We start from the raw sequence: 23,926 nt of genomic DNA, 5'->3' as shown, positions 1-23,926 counted from the left end.
CAGAAGACCTCTGAAAAAAGGGGGAAATCACTTGTTATCAAGCCACAAAATATGCTCAATACAGGACACTTAGCATAGGAGCCAACTCCTAGGGGCTAAGGTCCCTTCGCCCCCATGCAATAAAATATTGGGGGGGGGGCAAGGTTGATTGGCATTGCCATTCAAACAGTGTGTGTGTGCAGTGTCTTGTGATCGGTTATGCGGGTCGGGGGTTATCTGTCCCCACCCATATTTTATTCAAGTTCACAGCCCTGCCACTCAACTTGGGGACCTGATTCTCACAGATGGCGAGGCGAACAACCACAGCCTAAAGGGATTATGTAACTAGAGTAACCCCACATACATTCAGTGCTCAGAACTAAGACAATGAGACAGTTATGAGAATAATATTGCGTGAATGCAACCAAACATTGTTTACATTTATCATATTTTCTTGGTGGGATCTGTTGCCAAAATTAAGCAATACATTCTATGTAAATGGAACTATTTACAGAGGTCTCCAGATTATCTAGGATGTATTGAATTCATAATTTCCTAGTCAATCTGGAGACACAAAGTGTTGTTGTTTTTCCTGTATTTTTGTTGGAAGCTGCCCAGAATGGCTGGGACAACCCAGTCAGGTGGGTGGTGTGTTAGAAATACTATTATGTTTGAAGCTAATAACATATTAGTGACCATATCACATCAGCCCTGCACTGAAAAACCTTTATGTTCTATACATCTGGAAACTGCAGAACTATAAAAACATTTGGGTGTGGATTTAATAGTTTATTTGAAGTGCAATTTTGCAGAGTATTAGCAGAGTAAAATCACCTTAAAATGTTTTCTTCCTTAAAATATAACCCAGGGATACTACATGGCTCCTCTGTGGAAAATCAGAAATCATGATTGCAAGAAATTGTATTATTTTAATATTGGATGTACAAAATGGTAAAAAAAATACCTACAATATTTCCTTGTTTACTGTATGACAACATCCTCAGGTTTAACGACAGCATACATGAGAACCAAATATTTCTACTTAAAGAACAGCTGCAGAAAATCCAATTTAGATCAGCAAGAATTACAGGATGAGGCACATAATATACTTAGGCATTAAGAAGTTAAAATGCTAGAAAAGGTAACCGTATTAACCATTGAAAAAATAGTAGATCTTCTCACATAGTTCTTCTCCGTACTAATTCAGAAACGTACCAAAGAGCTGCCTGGATATTTTGTAAGAAATAGTTTGACGTTTTTAAAAGGAAAAAAAAAAAATCAGGCTTAAACAGTAACTGCAAAAATATAATTGATGCAACTTGAAACCCTTTAATCTAAACACAGCTGAATGATTTTGTGTGATACTATATTTTAAAAGCTTTATATAACATGAAAAATGGTTAGAGCACCTTTGTGTTTTTTAAAAAATTGCAGAGGCCCCACCCCCAAAATAAAATTGTTATATTGCCGGAAAAGCACTTACAGTAAAAAGTGTACAGTAAAGAGCTGCACCCCCCTCCCCTCAGCTAAGACCTTGCTAATACACAATTTGAAAGGACTAGACACATAAACTCAAGTATATTTGAAGAAAGAGTTTACCACAAGCTATAATCACATCACAGCTTGGATCCAAAGATCCTATAGCACAAGCAGAAAGCAGAAAGGGATCACACACCCCTATTGGCAGCTTCCCAAGGTCAGGTGCTCTGTAGAATCCCCTGACCCTTGAGTCAGATTTCAGGATGTGTGAGACTAGACTGCAGGTGCTGGGTGGAGATATCCAGTGTTTTTCTTTCCCTGAATTTCCTTTACTTGTACAGTGGCACCTTGGGTTACATACGCTTTACGTTACAGACACTTCAGGTTACAGACTCTGCTAACCCAGAAATAGTACCTCGGGTTAAGAACTTTGCTTCAGGATGAGAACAGAAATTGTGCGGCAGCAGCGGGAGGCCCCATTAGCTAAAGTGGTGCTTCAGGTTAAGAACAGTTTCAGGTTAAGAACGGACCTCCGGAACAAATTAAGTACTTAACCCGAGATACCACTGTACTTTCTTTATCACAATTTTACATTCTTTTACAATAAGGCACAAAGGCTGGGATCTAAAGATCTGCATAATGCACATGCAATCATTTGACTCCACCCCATCAGTTTTTGAGCAGAAAACCTTCAGCTTCAAAACTCGTTTTCTATATTACATAGAGGACTGCCTTTTGAAAAATAAAAGCCCAAAGGTCCCATGGGTATATTAGTTGTGCGGTTCTTTGGATCCTGTCTACTGAGCAAACTGCTAAACAGTCATGTAAACCAAAGTAAACCAAAATTTCATGTATCACAGATTGCCAATGCGCAGAGGGCAAACATACACTTTTCTCTTTTTGATTGTATTTTGGCACATAAACATTTCTCAAAATGAACAAAAATACCCCTTGCCCTTCAATTATCTGGACAACTGAATTTTTTATCTGATCTTTTTTTGTGTAGAACATATTGCAGGTATTGCAGAATTCCTTTAAATAGGACAACTGCCTTCCAGGAGCTTAAAAAAAAAATTGCAGCATTTAAGACTGAGCTCATTCCCATCTCCATTTACAGTGAACAGCCCACTTGGCATCAGTTTCAAGGAGATGCTTCTGAAAACCATTCAGGTTTTTGTTTTTGCAGCCATTGAAATGGTCTTAAGTTTCTAATTTATTATATGTACACAGATAAAAGGTACATTTTATTAATTCTCCTTATTAGATATTAACAGGCGGGAAATCTGATAAGCCTATGATGACATTTAAAGGAAGACGCAGGCCAGGATCCCAAGGGATGTGTGTGGTTTTCTACAGCTCCCCCCCCCCCAGCATTCCTGCATTCCCCTGAAAAGCTCTCCTAATGGCTAGGAGGACCCTTCCGCAGAAGAAAGGAGCCCCCTCCAAGTACATGCAGTGTTTTGAACATATGAAAAGGCCCCTAAATTTGACGAGTGGGGGTGGAGACAGTACCAAAAATTAATGCAGACTTGAAATAGCGAAGTCCGAAAAATATTAGCATTACTAAATAAGATGATCTATGTTGGTTTTGTGCACTGGTTATTTTTGTTCCATGATTTCACACTTGGACTCGTGCAACACATTCTGGATTTTGGTTTGTTACTCTGAAAAAGCACCGTGGTTAAAAGGGCTTGTTTTTAATCATCCTTTTCTACAATCACTTCGCCGTGAAGCACTTTTCTTCTTTGACGAAGCATGTGGAAGTACAGTTGCGGAAACACTGTTAGGGAAGAAAAGAAAGAGCAGAGATGTGTAACTGTAGCAAACGGAATTGGGTATTTTATGTCATCCAAACCCCCTACCATGGCTGCAGTAGGGTCACCATTGCCTTGCTGTTCACATTGGTCAGGAAGCAAGGCAGGGAGGGGCCAGGCAAATCAGAGGTGGTAATGGGGCTGGCTCAGTCTGTCCCCACACCTGGAATGCCCAGTTTCAGGGATCCAACCACAGCATTTCTTATAGGGACAGAACAGGGAATCACAGAGGGATTGGGCCATCGCTCCATGGGTTGGAGGTGGGCTTGATGGAGGAATGGCTCCACCCCAGTCAAAGTTTGAATTTCAGCCATATGCCCCAGCTTCTTCTTTTTTAAGGATTCAAGACAGCTTACAAACAATCATGCAATAAATTTTAAATGCATACATCAGCCAAGTCCTAAAGCAGCAGTCTTAAAACCTCCACCAGAGAATGATGGAAACAATTTCTAAAAAGAGCAATCGTAAAGAGAAAAGTTCTCAACGAAAATAAGCTGAAAGAACATGTAGCCCAAAGCAGTGTTTCATCCTGAGCAATTCATTGAAGGCAGAAAGCACAGGGGGGTTAGCGTGATTGAATTTGGAAGAATGGGGATGGCGTGGGATTATTGCATATTACTTTGTTATGGAAAGATGCAAGGTATGGTAACTGAGTAATAAAAGAAGATAGGATAAGCTTTTGAATGGCACTTTTAAAAGACAAATGTTTCCACATGCATCTATCGATACCTACATGGTATGTAGGATGCCATGACGATGAGGAGGAAATAGTAGTAGTCAAAAGAGACATTATACTTGTTGGGAAGTCTCACTGAAAACATCCCCGATCTCTTCACGTAAGGTAAGGCAGCATAAATGGTTAAAAGCTCACCGATGACTCCCACGGGATATAAGATGATGAAAAAATTGTACCTGGAAGAAACAATATAACTAAACAAATCACTCCAACCATTATCTTTCTGATTTTTCTGCTTTGGATTACAACACTTACCTGGGAGTAAGCTCCCCTAGAGGCCATGGAACTTACCATGCATAGGCTTGCTGCCCATGTGTTCTGGCTGAGCAAAATGCTGTAAATTCCTCAAAAGCTGTAAACTCGGCTGAATGAGCCAGCCAACTGAATACACACCTCAGTCAACTTTGGGCAGCCACGGGTCTCCCTACTGTCTTCCTCAATTATGTTGGCTGTCAGAATCGCCAGGGACAAATGGAACAACTCCATTTTGGGATGGAGTTTTTAATCCCCATGAAGAATTCCTTGGTGGGGGGTTATTAATATATTGTTATTTCTCCCTTTGCAATCAGGTTTACCTAAGCCTGCAATTGGGAAATATGGTCTAATTTGCCTAGTATTTCATTTCATTGGCATGAATAAACTTTTATTTATTGAATAAACTTTCATTGGCATGAAATAAACTTTTATTTATTGAACATGGAAATGTTCGATCAAGATCTGAATTTAAACTTTGGCCCTGAAGATCAGACTTTAAACGTTTACCCTGAAGATACTAAAAACACACACATCCTAATCAGAGAAATATCAGCCAATGCACTTGTGTATACAATTGCTGCTGCTGCTGTGTGGACAAAGGAGCACCATTAAAGTAGCACCAAACAGTGGTGGGATTCAACGGGTGTGCTTGTGCTCACAAAAGAACTTTTGATCAAGTAGATGCCTCCAAAACGGAAAAGGGGGCAAAGCGATTTTTGCCTATTCCCCCTGCAGTCTTTTAAGCCCCCAGCCACCTTCCACCCTGTTCTAGAGGGTCTCCCAAGTCTCTGGGACTGGTTTTTGGAATTCACTGAGGTATGCAAGGGGAAGAGTGAATTGGCAAAAGATTCTCTTGGTCGATTCCGAAATATAAAAAACACTGGTCTTGAAAGGTGCAACTGCTTTATTCAGAGCATTGGGGGGGGGGCGGGTATTCACTGGTACAAAATACTGGAACCTCTTTTTTCCTGCTAGCCATGGAAGCAATTTTGAGCACTTTTACCTTTGGCACTTTTATCAATATACAGGTATCTGCACCTCATTTTTTTACACACACCCAAAAAAGTACTGGCTTTATTAAACATATTATCTTTTTTTTTTTGTCACCTTACACACCGGACACTTAAAGCTATAAATACTTTGACAGAGGGGTTTTTTTTTGCACAAGGTAAAAGCATACAAATGCAGCCATTCATAAAGAACCAGCCTCTTGAACTCAGGCTGGAAAAGGCAAAGATGGTTTGCTCCCAGGGTCAGAAGGAAATGCACCATGTGCATTCCATGACCAAAACTGGTGCAGCCAGGGAACCCGAAACCCTCAAAAGAACTCAACTCGAGTAGACTGTATGGGGTGCACAAGAGAACCAAACACATTAGCGGCATGCAAAAAGAAAGAAAGAGAACTCAATAATACTACCTAGGCACATCAGAAGCCAATTAATGAAAGGAGAGTTTTCATATAGCTAAGCTGCACATATTCTACTATGCACAAAGCGGCAAAGCTCCTCTGGCAGCAAATACAAGAGGATTAGAAAATCCCAAACTATTACAAAGAAGTACAGAATAATAGTTTGTCACATTTTTTTAATGCGCTGAAAGGCAGGGTGCTAAATGAGTTCCTTTGAATTCTGAAATCTCATTTAAGAGATAATACACAATGGAGGGGGGCGGTGGAATCAGAATATGGTTGTCTGCTTTGCTTTGTAGTGTTTTCGCAGCAGGTGGGGGGGGGGAGAGATACCAAAACTCAGTGATGGAGCTCATGCTTTGTATGCAGAAAATCCTGGATCAAGCCCTAGCATCTCCACTTTAAAAGTAGCAAGTGATGGGAAGGAGCTCCAGCAAGACACTGGATAGTGACTGCTAGTCAAGAGTATATGATGCTAGAAGAAGAAATATACAGTCCTAACATTAGTTTGTTATGATTTGGCATGCACATTGCGTAACATTAAACATGCCATGTTTGAAACTGAATGCTCAGTTTAGAAAAGAACTCTAGATCAGTGAAATCCGGTCACTTATCCAGCTGTATTTTTTTTTAAAAGGAAAAATGTCTATCCTGAGAGAAAAGAGCTGCAGGTGTTGCAGCTACAGAAGCTTTTGCCATGTATGTGAATATGACTGGGTCTCTAAACTACCACATGCTCACCACCAGAGTGCAGTTGAAAGTGTCTGCTTCAGTTGACGCAAGCTGTTAAACAAAATGGCAACAGCACCAGCCACTGAAACTGCCAATAATATGCATTTACCAGGGAGAAGCCCACTGAACACACACACGAACCTTACTTCCAAGTAAATATGTCTATGATTGACCCAAAATACTTGGGTCAATGTTTACAATACAAGCACACTGGCCAACAGCAGCAACATGGCAAAAGGCTAGAACCACAGTTGCCAAAGGATTCCAACTCTTCAGCTCGCATGACCAATGTATCGGGGAGGGAGTTGGTCCAACAATACTTGGAAGGCCACTGGTTCCTCACCCCTGGGGTAGGAAGATTTTCAATTAAGGTTGCATCTGCCTTCCCCCAAACTGCATCCCTTGTATTTCTTTCACCTAGTCTACTTTTGCATCAAATTCCAGCAGAATTATATCCCCAAATTGACATAACAGAAAGACTCGCACAGGTGTTGCACTTTGCAAGCTTTTGCACTTTCACTTATAAAAAGCCTTGTTTATCTATAGGGAATCCCAAAATAGCATATTATCCAAGCAAAAGCAAAGCACCTGTGAACAAACATTTTTTCTATCTTATTCAATATGCAATTTTCAAATGACACACAAGAACTCTCTAGAAATATTAATGGCATGAACACAGGACAGGTTAATTTTTTAAAACCAGCAAACTCTGCATTAAAAGCAGATCCAAAAGTACAAACACAACTTCTCAGCTTTAAAAACAAACCACACACTGTTTATTTCCTTGCCGATTCAGCATGCATGAAAATTAGCATGCACAGAACAATGAGAGACTAAACTGCAAGGCATTCTCCACCTGGCCCATTTTATGAAGTATGGCAAGTGGTTGAGCATATTGAATGTGTAGAAGGAATATCGAGTAATCTCTGTCACAGTCCATACGACCAGAAAAAGAATAACGCTGTCCTCATTCTGGATCTGTAGAAGTATAAAGAACCAACATTTTCTGCATCCTTAAATTGTAAAGAAAGCTGGCAACAGAATGGCAAGGCAGTACACCCAAATCAATGTTTTTAAGAAGAATGCATGTTATGCTAAACATCCCGCACCAAACTGAGAGATTGCCTATGGAACAGAGCAATAACTAAATATAGCAAATTCACATATGCACATGGTTCTCTTCCCCCTTCCCCCACAACCTTTTTAGTTACCTTCCCAAATAATAATTCTTTGGCCTGTTATTCTTCAAATGTTGCTGAACTACATTTCTGATAACTCCGAACCATTGGCCATGCTGGCTGGGGCAGATGGAAGATGGAATCTGACAACATCTGAAGGGGCACAGGTTCCCACCCCTGATTTAAATCACTGACAAAACACATCTGTTTTCAACCCAGCTACTTTTTTGCTTGCACATCCTTTTTGGCCTTCGTGCCTCGTCTAGTATAATAAACCTTCCTCTTTACAGTGCTTGATCTAAGAGTTGGGGGCGGGGGCCCTTGGGCAACCCTAATCAGAAAAAGGGGCTGGACATACAAAGTGAGAACACTCTTAGGCTGCATCTGACCTTCGTAGATGAGTAGAGGTGGTACCACTGTGCCCATGATAAGCCCTCTGCTGGTTCTGGAGCCCTGGCCTTTCCAGGCCTATTATTCCCATTATCTGGTGCCAGGCCTGTCCTCTTCAACAGGCTGTTGCAGATTTTTCCTCTCCACATTTTCCAATAAATTAAGATAATTTCACTTTGTCTTGTGCAACCAAAAGGAGGCTACAGGCTGCAAAAAGACCCCAATGCCAGAATGCTGGCTGGAATCATTTCTGCAAGAGGATCACTTAGGCAGTAAGATCTCCAAATGTACAACATGGCGCAAGGAACTAGGCACTGTAGCTGACTATATGCTCATCTGCAGCTTGGTCAACAACCAAGTCATTCTACTGTCTTTGCAGGTGCTGGACATCTACCAACCACTTCAAGATATCAGAGGCTACCCAGAGCTGTTGAAACTAGCAACAACAGATTAATTTCTAACTCTGCAAAGGAGGGGCAGGGATCTCTTTTACTGCATTCTGAGAAGAGGAATTACAGATAAATAATTTTCTTTTTCGTTAAAGTGCCTGAAAACTAATAAAAGCTCCATGGGTGTCTGTGAAATAAGATAAAGCAACACAGATTTTGTCACAAGACCAGAAGGGGATCCCATGCTCAACTACTTGACAAAATCCAAAGACCGTGAAGTTTTCAGATAGGTGAGCATCTCAAGTACCACATGAGGTCAAGGCGTAGCACCAAGTGTTTACTATTGCTCTTCAAATGTTTTGTATTAATGTTCACCCAACATACTGGTGGGAATGTCAACTTGCCAATGGGTTTTGGAAACATATTATGCAACAGATTACATTGACGATAGGAGCAGATTTTAGTCTTTCTCCAATGTTGGTAAGATTGGGGCTGATGTGTTTGCAGAACAGATTCTTTAGTGAAAATCTTGTTAATCACAGCCAGAGTAGTGCAGGCCAGAAAATGGAAATATCCTTATGTTCTATCTACATGGGAATGGTTTCTGAAATGCTTAGAATTAGCAGAAATTGACAAATTAATTTGGTTTATAAGAGAAATGGCAATGCCTCTAATGCAAACTTGATTAAGAGGTGGCTGTATTTTGTAAATCCCTAAAACAAAATAAAAGAAAAATGTATTATGCATGCTTACTCAGCAGCAACTCCTACTCTGCTCAGTAAAGGGTTTACTCCCAGGTAAGTGTGAACAAAATTGCAGTCTAGTGTTGTTGTTTGTTAACAGTTTATACACAGCTTTCTATTTTTAATGTGCTGCTGCCCACCTGAAATTCTGAGGAAACAGAAGCCTTAACAAGCTAATATATACAAAAATTGAATTAAAACCTTGACTGATCAAACTTCGAGCTTGTTCAAAGAGTTTCCATTCTCAGCAAATTGATGAGCATGGGTTTTCAGGAGGATTCTTTGCAATGTCTTATCCACAGCAGGTAATAAGGCTCATTTATGTGTGGGGATCTAATCTTTTGGATTTTATCCATTCTGTTACAAAAAGAGAGCAAGCTGACAGTTTATATGGATGATGAGCTTGATAATAGTTCTGTTCACAATCCAGTTACAGTTAAGCATTTAAGCTTAAGCTCCTATGTAGCCATATCCCACAACTCTGTGCACCAAAAAATTAATGGCTTAGCATAAAGCATGTAGACCACTATCCTAGCAAAATACAAAACATGGCAAAGATGCAGAAATGCAGATACAGTACACTTCTTTCTACAATGCCAATGTTATCAGCTTATTTTGGACAGACTGGCTGGTTTCCCTCCTGCAAGAGGAAAAATGCAGTTCCCTGTGAGCAAAAAAGCAGCTTCTGTGCTGTGCCCTGCCCTACAAGAGACCCCTGCATTTCGATTAGTGCAAGATGCAGAACGGAATTGCTGTCTTTTATGTTTCATGTCTTTTATGTTGCTCTTGGTAGAATCAAAATTCCATTTTTACACCTTGCCCAATCTAAGTTAATTGCGTTTGAATAACACCTTCCCTCCTTCATTTTAATTATCAGTTGCAGACTGGGACTTATTCATCATACCTAGCGACATTATTATTATTTATCTGACCTTGTTTTCTTTCTTTATTTTATGTTAGACCTTAATCGTGGTTTATTTTTGCTTTAAAATCCAGCCTCTTAAGAGCTTAGATTAGGAGTGCAGAAGTAGATTCTGATGCTGGCCATACCTCGAACTTGGCCACCCTCCACAGACCACTCTGACGGGTGGGCTGAGTTGCTCACCTGTCAGTCACCTGATGTCATATGACGCCAGGTGATTCAAAATTCAAGATGGCTGCAAAGGACTGAAAAGGGAGATTCTTTGTTTGCATCCCCTGCTAGAGTACAAGTCACATCTGCAAAGGAGAATCCTTTGCATCCCTGGCTTGAGTTCAAATAGGATGTGAGACCGAGGAAGGGTTGGCGTGGTTGGCCACAAATGGCCTGATGGAGCAAGCCTCCGAGTCCCAGCAGACCCTATTTGGTTTGTGGCCTAGAATTTCTCCACCACAGGTTTAAATTATCTCAAAAGGCTGCTTTTCAGTTGTGCTAGTAAATGTATTATATGACTGTTTCTTAGGGGGATGGGATGCAGGTGGCGCTGTGGGTTAAACCACAGAGCCTAGGACTTGCCAATCAGAAGGTCGGCAGTTCGAATCCCCTAACGGGGTGAGCTCCCGTTGCTCAGTCCCTGCTCCTGCCAACCTAGCAGTTCGAAAGCACGTCAAGTGGAAGTAGATAAATAGGTACCACTCCAGCGGGAAGGTAAACGGTGTTTCCGTGCACTGCTCTGGTTCGCCAGAAGTGGCTTACTCATGCTGGCCACATGACCCGGAAGCTGTACGCCGGCTCCCTCGGCCAATAAAGCGAGATGAGCGTCGCAACCCCAGAGTCGGTCACGACTGGACCTAATGGTCAGGGGTCCCTTTACCTTTACCTTTACCTTTACCTTTACTTAGGGGGAACTTCTTACTAGGTGGGGCCTCTTCCCAAACTCACTGATATATGCCAATGACTGCATGAATCTAGTTCCTCCTTCTCCTCAAATGCGGACATGGCATCTTAGGAAATAATACAAAACATTTGTACCAAGGCATAAAAATAAAGAAAAATGAATTTGAATGTTAAACCTTTTCTATCATTTAAAAACAAGCTGTTGTGGTTCTGAGCAAACTGCACACAGTTTGGGATACCAATTTTTAAAAATAATAATCAGCCCAAGAGTTCTCACCTGCAAGCCTGTTTAAAACAAACATAAAAAGGAATGAAGAAATTATGCCGTTCGTGACTATAAGCAGATGGTCAAAACTGCCACCTGCTGGTGATACAGTTTAATGGCTGGGCCCTTTGCAGCAAATGAATATCAAAATGAAATGGGGAAAAAGCTAGGGTTAATTTTGGTTGTAAACATTAAGATATTCAAAACAAAATTGAATTGTGGAGCAACTATCACAGCCTGAAATTATGAACTATTGTAAAGCACATTCTACACTCCGTGAAAGATTGGGCATCGTCCAGCCAAAATGCCACACTTTCCAGGGCAATCCTAAGCAGAAGTCTGAGTTTGGTTGAGTGTGATTTGCCTTCCTAGTAGGAATGCTTAGGATTCCTGCACAAATTTCCAATGGAAGCACATCCTTAACATTTACCCCAATGGAAATCAGTATGATGTTAGTTAGTGGTAATTAACATCAAGCACTAGGCTTTCGCATAAAATCATTCTGGTCCAATTTAACTTTGTAATATACACCTCACCAGCCTCAGCTAATTTCCCCTGGGAGCTTATAAAGGAATGGTAGGAGTCTTTCCTTATACCTATTATAAGCACTTACTGCACATACCTAAGAACAATGACATTAATGCTAACTAGGAAAACACCTGCATGAAAGATTAATTCACATGCATTTAGCTTAAGGCTTACTTTCACTTAGTCCATTCAACATGTGCTAATTTTAAGTCCTCTCTGAAACAGGGACAGCCCGACAGCTTGGTGAATCGGTTGCCAAAGAGATGTGTCAGCCTTTGATCTTGTTTCATAGAGAGAGCAAACCAGGCAGGAGGCCAACCTAGCTCAGATATCCATCTCCAATGGCCTTTAAGTCCTCATCTCCCAAGCGTAAGGCAGACACAAATGAGGAACTTTTAAGTTCTGCCTGCAGAGCTGTGTGCTGTTACAAGTCAGCCTCAGCCCTCTGAAGGTTCCTTCAGCCTTGCTGAAGACACATCTTTGCTGACTTTTAGAAGACTGCGAATTGTCACAAAAAACACACGCAGAGTTGAAGAGACAAACAGTTTCATGACACTTACCTGCTTTACACTATGTGTAATAAACCACACCATGAAGATTCTGGAACTCACTTGGACCCCGGTCACAAGCATAGAAGTGTGCACTACTCCTTAAAAAGAGAAACAGGTCACCTTTGTCTCACAGGGCAGGATTTTGTTTAGTTAACTGAGAAACTGAAACCATGACTCACCAAATGCACAGTGGATTATCTGTAAATTTAAAGAGAGAGAGATGGGGAGGATGAACAACTGGGTATTTCAAAAGCAAAACCATAACTGGTCTATTCTCATCATAGTCATGTGAGAAATAAAACACAGAAATGGAACTTCTAGGCTGGGATAGAATTTAACATGGAAAATGCAAACTATAGAAGACTCACAGCAATCATGGAGAAATGAGCATCAGGAGATGACTCTACTGGCAGGTGGGCACATGACAGCATGAAGAATACCACCACCCTGTTGCAAAACTAGGCACTTCATAAACAGCAAAACAATAAAAATATTTTTTTTTAAAGTTGCACATGTAGGGGCAGGAAAGGTAAAACATCTGGCAAAAGTTTCAACCACTCCACTGGAAAGCATAAGGCTTGGAATACAATGAGCATAAAAAGAAAATAAAAATTACTAGAATTGTTAGCTGCACTATTTGGGTTGTACAATGTTCTGCTATTTATCTCAATATATTTCTATGACTGCGAACTGGCTGCTGTTAGGTGTACAGTCATGCATCCCTTGACCAGTCATGGCACTAGAACCCAGAAGCCAAACAGCTCACTACATTTGCAATGTTAAAGGGGCTCGTAACTCAATTTCAAATTTTGATTGCTACCTTAAGTTGTTTAAATTGGGTTGTATATGCAACACAAGTCATATTCTCTATAGAGCCACTGAAATCAATGGTATGGAAGTTAGGCCTGGAAACAAACTTGCAACCAGTGAGGCTGTTTTAAAGCAGGGGTTATGTGAGATCTAAATGGATCCCCAGCCAGTAATCTGGCTGCTGCATTTTGGACCAGTTGAAGTTTCTTCTTCAAGGGCAGCCCCACAAAGAGGATATTACAATATTAGGTAAAGGGACCCCTGACTGTTAGGTCCAGTTGATTCTGGGGTTGCGGCGCTCATCTCACTTTACTGACCGAGGGACGGTGCACAGCTTCCGGGTCATGCGGCCAGCATGACTAAGCCGCTTCTGGTGAACCAGAGCAGCGCACGGAAATGCTGTTTACCTTCCCGCCGGAGCGGTACCTATTTATCTACTTGCATTTTGACATGCTTTTGAACTACTAGGTTGGCAGAAGCAGGGACCGAGCAACGGGAGCTCACCCCATCGTGGGGATTTGAACCGCCGCCACATCTGGCAAGCCAGCCAGAGCTGGAAAAAAGCACCCCAAGCCACTAAGGCCACTTGAGCCTCTAGTGACAGTACTGAATCCAGGAGCACCTCCAAACTGCAGACCTGCTCTTTCCAATGAAGTTCAACCCTGTCCAGGGCAGACCATCTTCCTACCTCCTGCCTATGAAGACTTTAGACCAGGGTTCCTCAACCTTGGCCCTCCAGATGTTTTGAGACTACAATTCCCATCATCCCTGACCACTGGTCCTGCTAGCTAGGGATCATGGGAGTTGTAGGCCAAAAACATCTGGAGGGCCGAGGTTGAGGAAGCCTGCTTTAGACATACACCATCTCTGTCTTTTGGGGATTCAGCTTCTGTTTGTTGGCCCACATCTAACCCATCACTGCCTCCAAGCCCCTGCCTAACACCTCAACTCTCACCTCTCCTGCTTCAGATGGAAAAGAGATAGAGCTGGATGTCATCTGCATATGAATGACACTTCACCTGAAATCTCCTCATGACAGCTCACAGGGGCTTCCTATAGATGTTAAATAGCATGGAGGACAAAATGGAACCCTGTGGGACTATTTCAGATTTTTATTTTGGTGTCCTATTTTGGAGACAGGATTTCCAAATGAGGAAGTGAGATTTAAAAAAATAAAATAAAAATTCTATGGTTTCAAAAACACAAGAGAGTGTCTCTGAAAATAATGGTACAGCTAAATAAACATTGTACATGGGACTAACAGTGAATGGCTGGTGGGCCACATCTGGGTCTATGAGGATTCCTAAAAAATTGCCATCCTCCAAACTCCAGGGAGGTTAGGAGGGCTGGAGCAAGTCTGAGATCAAATGCATGCAAGCTGTACGACATACATTGCCTGTACTGTACAATGTTGCACACCTGAGGAAGAAAACTGGTTCTGGCCAGTGGGGCAGATTCTTATGTACACACACACACACACACACACACACACACACACACTGAGCCATGTTTGACAGGTGAGTGGTGTCACTCACCTGCCAATCATTCATCACAATACAGTGGACGCTCGGGTTGCAAACATGATCCGTGTGGGAGGCATGTTTGCAACCCGCAGCATTCACAACCCGCAGCGCCGCGTCTGTGCATGCACGGGTCGCAATTCAGTGCTTCTGCGCATGCGCCGAAACCCAGAAGTAACCCATTCCAGTACTTCCAGGTTCAGCACGGTGTGCAACCCAAAAACCCGCAACCTGAAGCGTCTGTAACCCGAGGTATGACTGTAATATAAGGTGGCTCCTTCTGTCCTGCACAGTTTGAAATCAGTCCATGCAGGCAAAAAACTGTGTGCAGTGCTTTCCAACCGCCAATGATCAGCTGATAGTAGACACTTTGGAAGTGCTGTGCATGGGGCTTTGCAGGCAGTGCCAATCAGCGGTGCCTGCAAAGCCCCGCTTTAACTGCCCCACACCTGATGCCATATATAATGTCAGGAGAAGTGCAGGTGGGTGTAGCTACCCACCCCTATTGGAGACAAATGCCATTGTGTGGTGCACTTTAATTCCCTCCCTCTCAGCTAGCTGATGAACACAGCATTGGGCCTGTAAAGCATATTCATGCCCAGGATCATACTAAGGAACAGAATCACAGCATGGGGAGGCAACCCCAACACCACCTTGGGAACTCATGGAGCTGAAGTCACACACAAAGTGTTGGCAACAGATATAGAAAAACAGCAGGGGTTCCATGAATAACTGGCAGCAAACTATGTGGAAAAGAGGGTGAGAAACTTAAAATTCAATTTCAAATCAGTGGGAAACTCAAAAGACTGGTGATTTACCAAAAGCCCAAGTTAAAGTGCCTTTCTCCCAAATTCTGCATAGTTTGCAAGCTCTTTCACAAAGCACTCATAATCACTCTAAATTATTTAGACATTCATTATGTTTAAATAATGTTTAGCAAATCTGCATGCTAGCTTTGTGTCAAGAATAAATCTGTATGACCTGGTTCATCCTAGCTGGCAGCCAACCACACTGAGTGCCATCACAGCATGTTTTAATATCTTAAAACTGTAAGCCATCTTGGATGTCGTGGCAGAAAAGTGGTGTCGGTGTGTGTGTATGAAATACTGTAAATGAATAACAAAGTTGCATAACGATGACAGCTCAGATAAAGGATCACTGCAACCACACAAATCATACTCCTTGAGCTAAAAATACAGCCTCCATGAAGAGGCACCCATTGATACAAACAGCACCTCCATATAGGCCTAGAGTCAGCATGTCACGCGGACTGGTAGCTGCCAGGATAGGGGCTGGTCCCGTCTCCGTGTATGGAGCTTCTGACCTCAAACTCAGCAGTCCAGAGACAGTTAATTTAGGCTGCCTAATTTATGAGAACCGTTCCCCCTGGCTGAAGGTATGGGAACTTCTGTTGGCTTGCCAACAGACTAAACTTCTTTGGGTCCGTTAATTTTTCGTTGAAAGTATTTCCCCAGACCACCACTGTCCCATTAAAAAAAAATGCATTGCTTAAAAAACTTACCTCAAGCAAAGCAAAAGTCTGGAAAAATTTAAGTATCTTTTGAATGTTTTTGTATAAGCCTTTGTGTGTTCCTTTTTCCATGTAAAACCGCACCATGGCAATAGCCAAAACCAGCCACCTAGAAAGAGGAGAAGCAGTATTCTTAATGGAATAATGAATTCGTGCAGTTAACTTATTTCTTACCAGACCTTCTACCAAGCAGCACTACTTTCCAGTCAGGCCTTTGAGGCAGGAGTCCAGCACCCCATTCCAAAGCATGAGCAGAATGGCCTCCCAAACTTTTTGGCTTACCGCATTTTGAAGTAAATGACATAAAATATGTTGCCATCGAAACAGCAGCTCCCCTATAAACTCCACTAAGTTCAGAGCGTAAATTACCTCACTGCACCCTTGACACAAAATCTCATCTACCTCAGCTGACATTTACCACATTTAATAGAACTGCTGCAATTACAAAAGTTTCCTCACAGATACTTAGGCTCATCTGCATAGTTTGTGGTAGGATTAGAACCCCAATGTGCCTCAGAAGAATGGGGGGGGGGGTGGATTCAAGAACTCTGTTCAGCAAAATTCTTTCTTTCTATACTGTATTTACACTGGTCTGTCATCACACTGCTTTTATTCACTGCTTCTCAAGGATCGAAAGTAGAGGCAGGGGAAGAAGGAGCAGGCAGGAAGAAAAAGGAGTGTACTCATGTCTGTAGTAAATGGTTTGATGCAGGGGTGAAGAGAATGCCTTGTGGGGGAAAGAGTGTCTCTGTGTGTGACAGTTTTAGACCTCTGGTCACTGGGAGAAGAGAAAGGGGGAATTGGAGCAGGAGCAGGTTGAACAGAGTGGAGGTAAATGCGGCATTTGGAGGAATGTGGGATAATAGGGGAGGGAGGTGTGAGAGAAGAGAGTTTTAAGGCTTTGGTGATGGGGGAAGAAAACGGGAGACACAAAATTGGACAGGGGGCAGATGGAAGTGAATTGAATTAAAAGGGACATGTGCAATGCTGTGTAGGAGTGAAAGGGGGCACTGGAAAAAAATAAAGGGGACTATTTCAGTGTTACTTCCTTTTTACTGTACTCAAACTTCCATTCCTCAGTTGCCTCACATGAGGGAGATAAAGGATTAAGAACCCTCAACTATTCCATAGTACTTTCATACCCAATACCATGTGTTGTCCAACAGGAAGTTCCAGATTCAATGTAGGAATTACTACCAAGCAAACACCTGTATATGTACAGCATCTGTCAACTAAACTGAACTTTCTCCATCTCTAACTCTTGCTCTTAAGATTGTATTCATCTTAAAGATACAGTAACATAACGCTGGGTGGGTGTGCAAAGGAGACTGTATAATGGAAGAGAGGAAGAGGCATGGAAATAGCGGGGAGCGTGGTCTGTAGGCAAGAGGGAGGGAGTTGAGAAAAGGCAGGATGGAGAAAACAGAAAGTAAAAGTGAAAATGGGGGGGGGTGCAAAGGCGGCTGCAAAATGGAGGGAGCAGGAAGCATGAAAAGGGAGGCGGAGATGAAAGCAGGGGTACAAAAGGGGCTGCAGAATAGGAGGGAACAGTGGCTTTATAATTGGACAGAAGATGATAAGGGTGTTTAGTTGTTGCAATGTGTCATAGGAGGAAAATGTAAGAGGTTACCATGGAGGGCGTCTGCGAAAAGGAGGGCTGCAGAAAGGGAGATCAGCTATAGAGCTCACTGGACATACTCTCTTAGCCTCACCCAGTGCTATTTTTCTCAAAAAAAGAGGTGCCAGAACTCACCATGAACACCTCTCTCATTCTCTTAGAATGGCAATGGCGCCCACCTGAGAGGTGCCAGAACTGAGTTCCTGTAGTTCCTCCTGGGGAAAAAGCCCTAGGCTCATCTATCTCACAGGTTTGTTGAATAATTTATGTTGCTTTGCACTACTGAATGAAAGGTGGGATATAAATGTAATAATATATATTTTAATTAGAAATTCCTTCCATAACTGATACAAGACCCCTTAGGTGTTCAAAGGAATGTGTGAGAGCTCAGACATGTAGGAGGTTGTACTGGGTCTGCGCTGGACATCTATGTGCGTACCAGCCCTGGCCACACCTCTCCTGACCTGTGCTTTGCTGAATATGGTTAGAACCCACCCTTGAATGGGGAAGCCTGACTATGCAGAATTCCTGATCCCAATGAGGATTCTAAGCACCTTCAATCCAAAGCATCTGAAATCCCCCTTCAGACCTTCACATACTGAAAGCAGAGCTAGAACATGTGTGGACATTGAGCGGTGAGGCTTGTGAGTATAACTCCCCATCCTTTAGACCTACACGTGCTCATCTGGACACCCAAAAAGTGCTATCGTATTTGCCACCATTTAAAAAAGGCATTCATTCCACATGTAGGTTTCCTTGCGAAACATCTAGAAACCATGGTCTCAACCCCAGTCCAAAGTCCAACCAGGGCTTTTTACTCTAGTTCTGGAATACAAGACGTTGAGGCCAGGGTTTGCTCAAATTCCCATGGCCAATCCAACACAAAGAGCCACTCTTCCAATTCAACTTTCCTATGATAAGTGTGCAGTAGGATTTCAAGTTCCATCCTGCTAAGGCAGCTGTTGTTTATCAGGACTGTGGTGTGCATTCAGAAGGTCCATGATCAAAACAAAAAGCAAATAGAAGACGCCTTGTTCCATAATGATGAATGTCTATGGCACTTCTATACCAACTACCCTGGATTCTGCAGCTCCTGTAGTTCCTCTTCAGGCTGAAATTTCACATACACAGCCCTCTTGGTCTTGTGATCTGCATGTGGGAGGCGCTTCTGAGAATGCTGTTGCTTACTAGCTGACATAGCACAGATGGACCAGCTCCTACAGACACTGAAGATGTGCTAGGCGAAAGGCACCAGCATGTTCCTCTAGTCCTCCTGGTTACAAAAGAACGAAAGAAGAGCCCAGAGAGACTCATCCAGCATTCTGGTCTCACAGTGGACAATCAGATGCCTACAGGAAGCCAAGAAGTAGGACATGAGCACAGGAACCCTCTCCCACTTGTGACCATTGGCAACTGGTTTTCAGAGGCATACTACCTTGGATACTGACGTTGGTCCTTAGCCATCATGACTAGTTGTCAGTGATAGCCTTATCACTCATTAATTTGTCTAATCCCTTTTAAAGCCACCTAAGTTGGTGGCCATCACTACACCCTCAGTCAGTGAATTCCATAGTTTAACTAGGTATTTTACTTCCTTTTGTCTATCCTGAATATTCCAATATTCGGATTCATTGGATGACCCAATGGGAAAGTGAGAGAAAAACTATGTCTAGTTTACCCCATACCATGCATAATTTTAAACACCTCTATCAAGCCTTTCATTCACTCACTGTTTTCCCCTTAAACTTAAAAAGCCCCAAAGGTCATAACATTTCTTCATTGGTCATTTTGGTTACCTTTTTCTGTACCTTCCCCAGTTCAACTCTATTGTTTCTGAGGTGCAGGGATTAGAACTGCATAAAGTATTTCATGTGTAGTTGCACCACAGATTTGTATAACAGTATTATGTTATTGGTAGTTTCCTACTGCCCCTATCAATTGCTTTCCTAATGATCTGCAACACATAATTCACCTTATTCACAGCTGCAAAGGGCTGACATTTTCATCACACTATTTGCTAAGAACCCTCCACCCCAAGTTCTTTTTTCTGGTGGTTAGTCACCACCAGTTCAGAATCCATTATGATGCAAAGTACGGATTTGTTTATTTTTGTCCCTACATGCATCACTTTACATTTACTTACATTAAGCCACACTTGCAATTTTGTCCAAATTTGTTTGGACATTTGCAATTTTGTCCAAATTTGTGCAATTTTGAGAGTCCCATGGACTGCAAGAAGATCAAACGTATCCATTCTTAAGGAAATCAGCCCTGAGTGCTCACTGGAAGGACAGATCGTGAAGTTGAGGCTCCAATACTTTGCCCACCTCATGAGAAGAGAAGACTCCCTGGAAAAGACCCTTGTGTTGGGAAAGATGGAGGGCACAAGGAGAAGGGGACGACAGAGGACGAGATGGTTGGACAGTGTTCTTGAAGCTACAAACATGAGCCTGACCAAACTGCGGGAGCAGTGGAAGACAGGAGTGCCTGGCGCGCTCTGGTCCATGGGGTCATGAAGAGTTGGACACGACTAAACAACAACATTTGCAATTTTAATGCCTATTCACTCAGATCCTTTGAAACTCCTCACAATACACACATACTGAAAAACCACACTTTCAATAATTGCATGCCACATTTCCTACAGTATATGAAGAGCACTTTCAAGTAGGAAAAAAAATGCATACTGTGAAAACCTGTGTTGGTGTCTCATGCAAGACACGTTTAGCATATGCACGGCTTGTGGAAGTGCCAGACCAGCCATGCATTTATTATTCCACTTATTTATACCCCTCTTTTCCTTCCCAGGAGATCACTCTTCCCATTTTATGGCCGCAACAACCTTGTGAGGCAGGTTAGGTTAGACTGAGGGACAGGGACTCAGGGTCGCCCAGTGCGCTGCTTCGTGGCTGAACCTGGCTCTCCAAGGTCCCAATCCTTAACCACTATACCACAACGGTGTTAATGTATATCTTTACATTTAACACGGCCAGCATGGGGGGAGGGGTGCAACAAAATCCTTAGTGCAGCAGCCACGTCTAGTTGGCTCGGGAAGAAGCTGCCCATAGAACAAGAGAGCTTTGCCGCCTCTCTGCTCTTTGATGTGAGTCCACGTCGAAAGCTGGGCAGCACACTTCAAGGTGGCACAAGGCTCTTCTGTTTTGGAGGGTGGCTGAGGGTTGGCTTGTGGCGTAAGGCGCAGTCTGTCCCCGCTCGGCTTCTGGCCCGGCGAGCAGGAGTTCTCCGGAGGGCAGCAGTCTGCGCTCCTGCCGGAGTGGGAGGGGAGCGCGGCGCGCTCGCCAGGGGAAGCAAGCGGCCGCCAGTGGCCGAGCGGGGATGCGTCTTGCGCGGCAGCCGCCGTAAATTATGCCGAGGGAAGCAGTCTGCCCCCCCAGTGCACCCCCGCCCGGCATTCCGGGCTGGGGCTATACTTAACCTCTGCGGCGGGTTAGAGGCATGACGTGCTCGCCTCGCTGGAAGGCTGCACCGTATTAGGAAATGCAGGCAAGCCAGAGCTTCGCCCCCCGCGGCCGCCGCCCTGCTGCGCCGCCCGCCGCCCCCCCTGTCCGAGGGCTCCCCGGCTGCCCCTCTCTCCTCCCGGGCGGGCGAGTGGGCGAGAGAGCAGCCGGCCACAGAGCCCCGGCCCCGCCGCTCGGCCAGCTCCCTCACTCACCCCGCCGTCATGGTGATGTTGTAGAAGATGAGCCAGGCGGTGGTGACGGAGCCGCGGCGCCGAGGGGCGGCCGCCTTGCCGCTCTCCTTCTCCTCCAGCGAGCCGCTGCCGGCTCCGCCGTCCTCTTCGCTGGACGCCATGCTTTCCCTCCCCGGAGGCCAGGCGGAGACAGACGGAGACACGTGGGGGGCGGGCGGAGGAGGCGGAGGCGGAGGCGGAGTCGGGCGCGCAGGCAGGCAGGCAGGCAGGCAGGCAGCTGGCTCTGGCGCTCGCCCCGTGCGTCTTCGCCGAGCCGGGCGGCAGCTGCTGCTTGGACAGCTGCTCGGAGGCTTCGCCCGGCCCCCTCCCGGCCGCGCAGGGGCTCCGGAGGATACCAGAGACCCGGCCGCCTCTGTGCGCCAGGATGACGAGACTCGCCTCTCAAGCTGGGACTCGTCCGCACCCTTCCCGCGCCACGTTGCTCTTTCACTCGAACAGGACCATCCTCTTGGACCATCTTCCTTGACAAGTGTGGTGGAAATATGCATTTATTTTATTTTTAATTATTTTTTAAAATAAAACATATTGTTGCACGCCCAGCGTTTGGCTTCCTTGCAGTGAGGGACAGCAGAGACTGTGTTGTCTTTAGGGTATATGGTTTATTTACACATGTATACAACTTGCGATGGTTCACAGCATTAACATCCCAGAAGGTTTTGCTTCTCCCATAGTCACAGCTTTGGATTCAAGCAGAAATCAGGCATGGCTCTCACTCTCTGGTTTCTGCCTGTCTATAGCCCAGCTTTCTCACTGAACTCAACTCTGGCTTTTGTCCTTCTCACTACCAGCCACCCATCGGCCACCCAGTAGAAAGCAACTTCCTTTCTTATACTAAGGACCACTACTTAGGGTGATGAACTCACCAAGAAACTTGCCTGGCTCCTTCAACAATGGAATCTCCCAAACACACAATATTTATAAATTACTAACCCATATGAAATATCAAGGTTTTTCACATGCATATAGTTGGCCACTGTGAGAATGCAACATATAGGAAAGGCCTTTGGTCGGACCAGCAGGACCCTTCTTTTGTTCCTAATACAATGGTTGCCAAACCATTTCCCCCCAATGGACCTCTTGAAAATTGCTTGATGGTCTTGGCAGACCACTCACTGGTTCTTCTGCAATTGTAATGTGCTGGGCTAGGTGCTGTATGATTTTTAACTGTATTTTTGTTGCTTCTTCTATTTCTTACATTTTATTGTCTTAGGTTTAGATTAGAATTCAAATTGTAATACAATAAAATGCAATATGAGAAATAAAAAAGGAATGCTAATCCATTTATAAATTAATATAATATCAGCATGCTGCAGACCACCTGAATTAAGATAAGGGAACACAGCTGGGGAATACATGTGCACCCAGAGAGACTGAACATGTGTCAAATATTCTTTTTTAATGTGCAAAGCAATTCTAATATAAAACAGATTCATGAATTTTTGTTTCTGGCTCATCCTAAAGTTTCTTTTCTATAGTATTTCCAGTAGTGAACATTAGGACATCCTAGCTGAAAAATGAAATTGGCACTCTTCTGTCTCATTGAACATGTGTTTCTGCCCTTAAGCTTATGCCCAATAAGAAGGGCAGACAGCAAATCATTCAGCACACACCTTAATTATGAGAGTATAGGACCCCTAACTATGCCAAAGCCTGAAGAGTGAGTGTGACAATTTGCCACAGTACCCACTGCTAAAGTAAAGAGAAAGAGGGAGAAGGATATACCTGTCCTGTCCTGAGTAAGCTGAACCCAAGTCAGCTGTGACCTCCATGCGAGAGTTATGCCCTCCCTCTCAATATCCTATAACAGCAAGGCTACAGTGTCTCTCACCCGTTCCTTGGTCCATGATCAGGCAGCATTGTGGGCAACAATATAAGCTTCTGTCTGGCCATATCCCTGAGGCTCAGGCATGCTGGACAGCTCCCAGAAATGTCAGGTGCTGCAGCTTTCAATCTGCTGGCCACTAGCTTGTGCCAGGGACGGAGGCGGGAAATGGAGTTTCCATGCTTCCTTCTTGCCTAGCCCAGCCAGAGTTTGCCCAATAGTGAAATATCATATCATATATTCATTTAGCCCATTTTCTTTGCGAGTGATGGCTGTCCCTGATGTCATAGTTTCTCCTGATTGTTGAGAGAGAGCGTGTGTGCATACAGGTTTGCTATGCATTGATTCAGGTCCCACTTGCCTCGCCCAGCCTCCGCATCCTCACCTGGCAGACCAGGCATCCTTACACACCTAGAACCCAGGAGATCTCATTGGAGGGGGACGCAAGCGGCTTTCCTAAGCGCGCCTGAAGGGCCTTTTACTCCATTGACACATCCGCACAACCCTGTCTGACAACCAGAAGCAGGGTTGGGAAACTTGGGGCGGGGGGGGGGGAGAGAAAAACGACCGCTTTTTCCCAGGCGCTTCCCGTCGGGAAGCCTCGCCGTGCCCGCCTCGCCGTCAGGCAAGTGCGGTGGACACCTCTTTTT

General features: G+C 43.9%; 1 protein-coding gene across 3 annotated transcripts; it reads right to left on the bottom strand.

Annotated features, from left to right (window-relative positions):
• Positions 1-1,405: 1,405 nt before the first annotated feature.
• HACD1 (3-hydroxyacyl-CoA dehydratase 1) lies at positions 1,406-21,646 on the bottom strand. Of its 3 annotated transcripts, none has more exons than XM_081833911.1 (7): positions 21,416-21,646; positions 16,116-16,233; positions 12,443-12,461; positions 12,273-12,358; positions 7,260-7,381; positions 4,006-4,184; positions 1,406-3,238 (listed from the first exon to the last, which is right to left on the bottom strand). In XM_081833911.1, the coding sequence occupies exons 1-7, from the start codon at positions 21,553-21,555 to the stop codon at positions 3,156-3,158; spliced, it is 747 nt and encodes a 248-aa protein (XP_081690037.1). In that variant the 5' UTR covers positions 21,556-21,646; the 3' UTR covers positions 1,406-3,155. The 3 variants fall into 3 exon arrangements, with proteins under 3 accessions (XP_081690037.1, XP_081690038.1, XP_081690036.1); XM_081833912.1 differs by having other exon boundaries at positions 12,273-12,355; positions 21,416-21,645; XM_081833910.1 differs by having other exon boundaries at positions 12,273-12,361; positions 21,416-21,644.
• Positions 21,647-23,926: the final 2,280 nt, after the last annotated feature.

The sequence above is a fragment of the Podarcis erhardii genome (assembly GCF_964252035.2).
Source record: "Podarcis erhardii genome assembly, chromosome: 12".
NCBI classification, from domain to species: domain Eukaryota; kingdom Metazoa; phylum Chordata; class Lepidosauria; order Squamata; family Lacertidae; genus Podarcis; species Podarcis erhardii.
The sequence above is the reverse complement of the archived record's forward strand: the minus strand, read 5'-3'. Positions and strand labels throughout refer to the sequence as shown.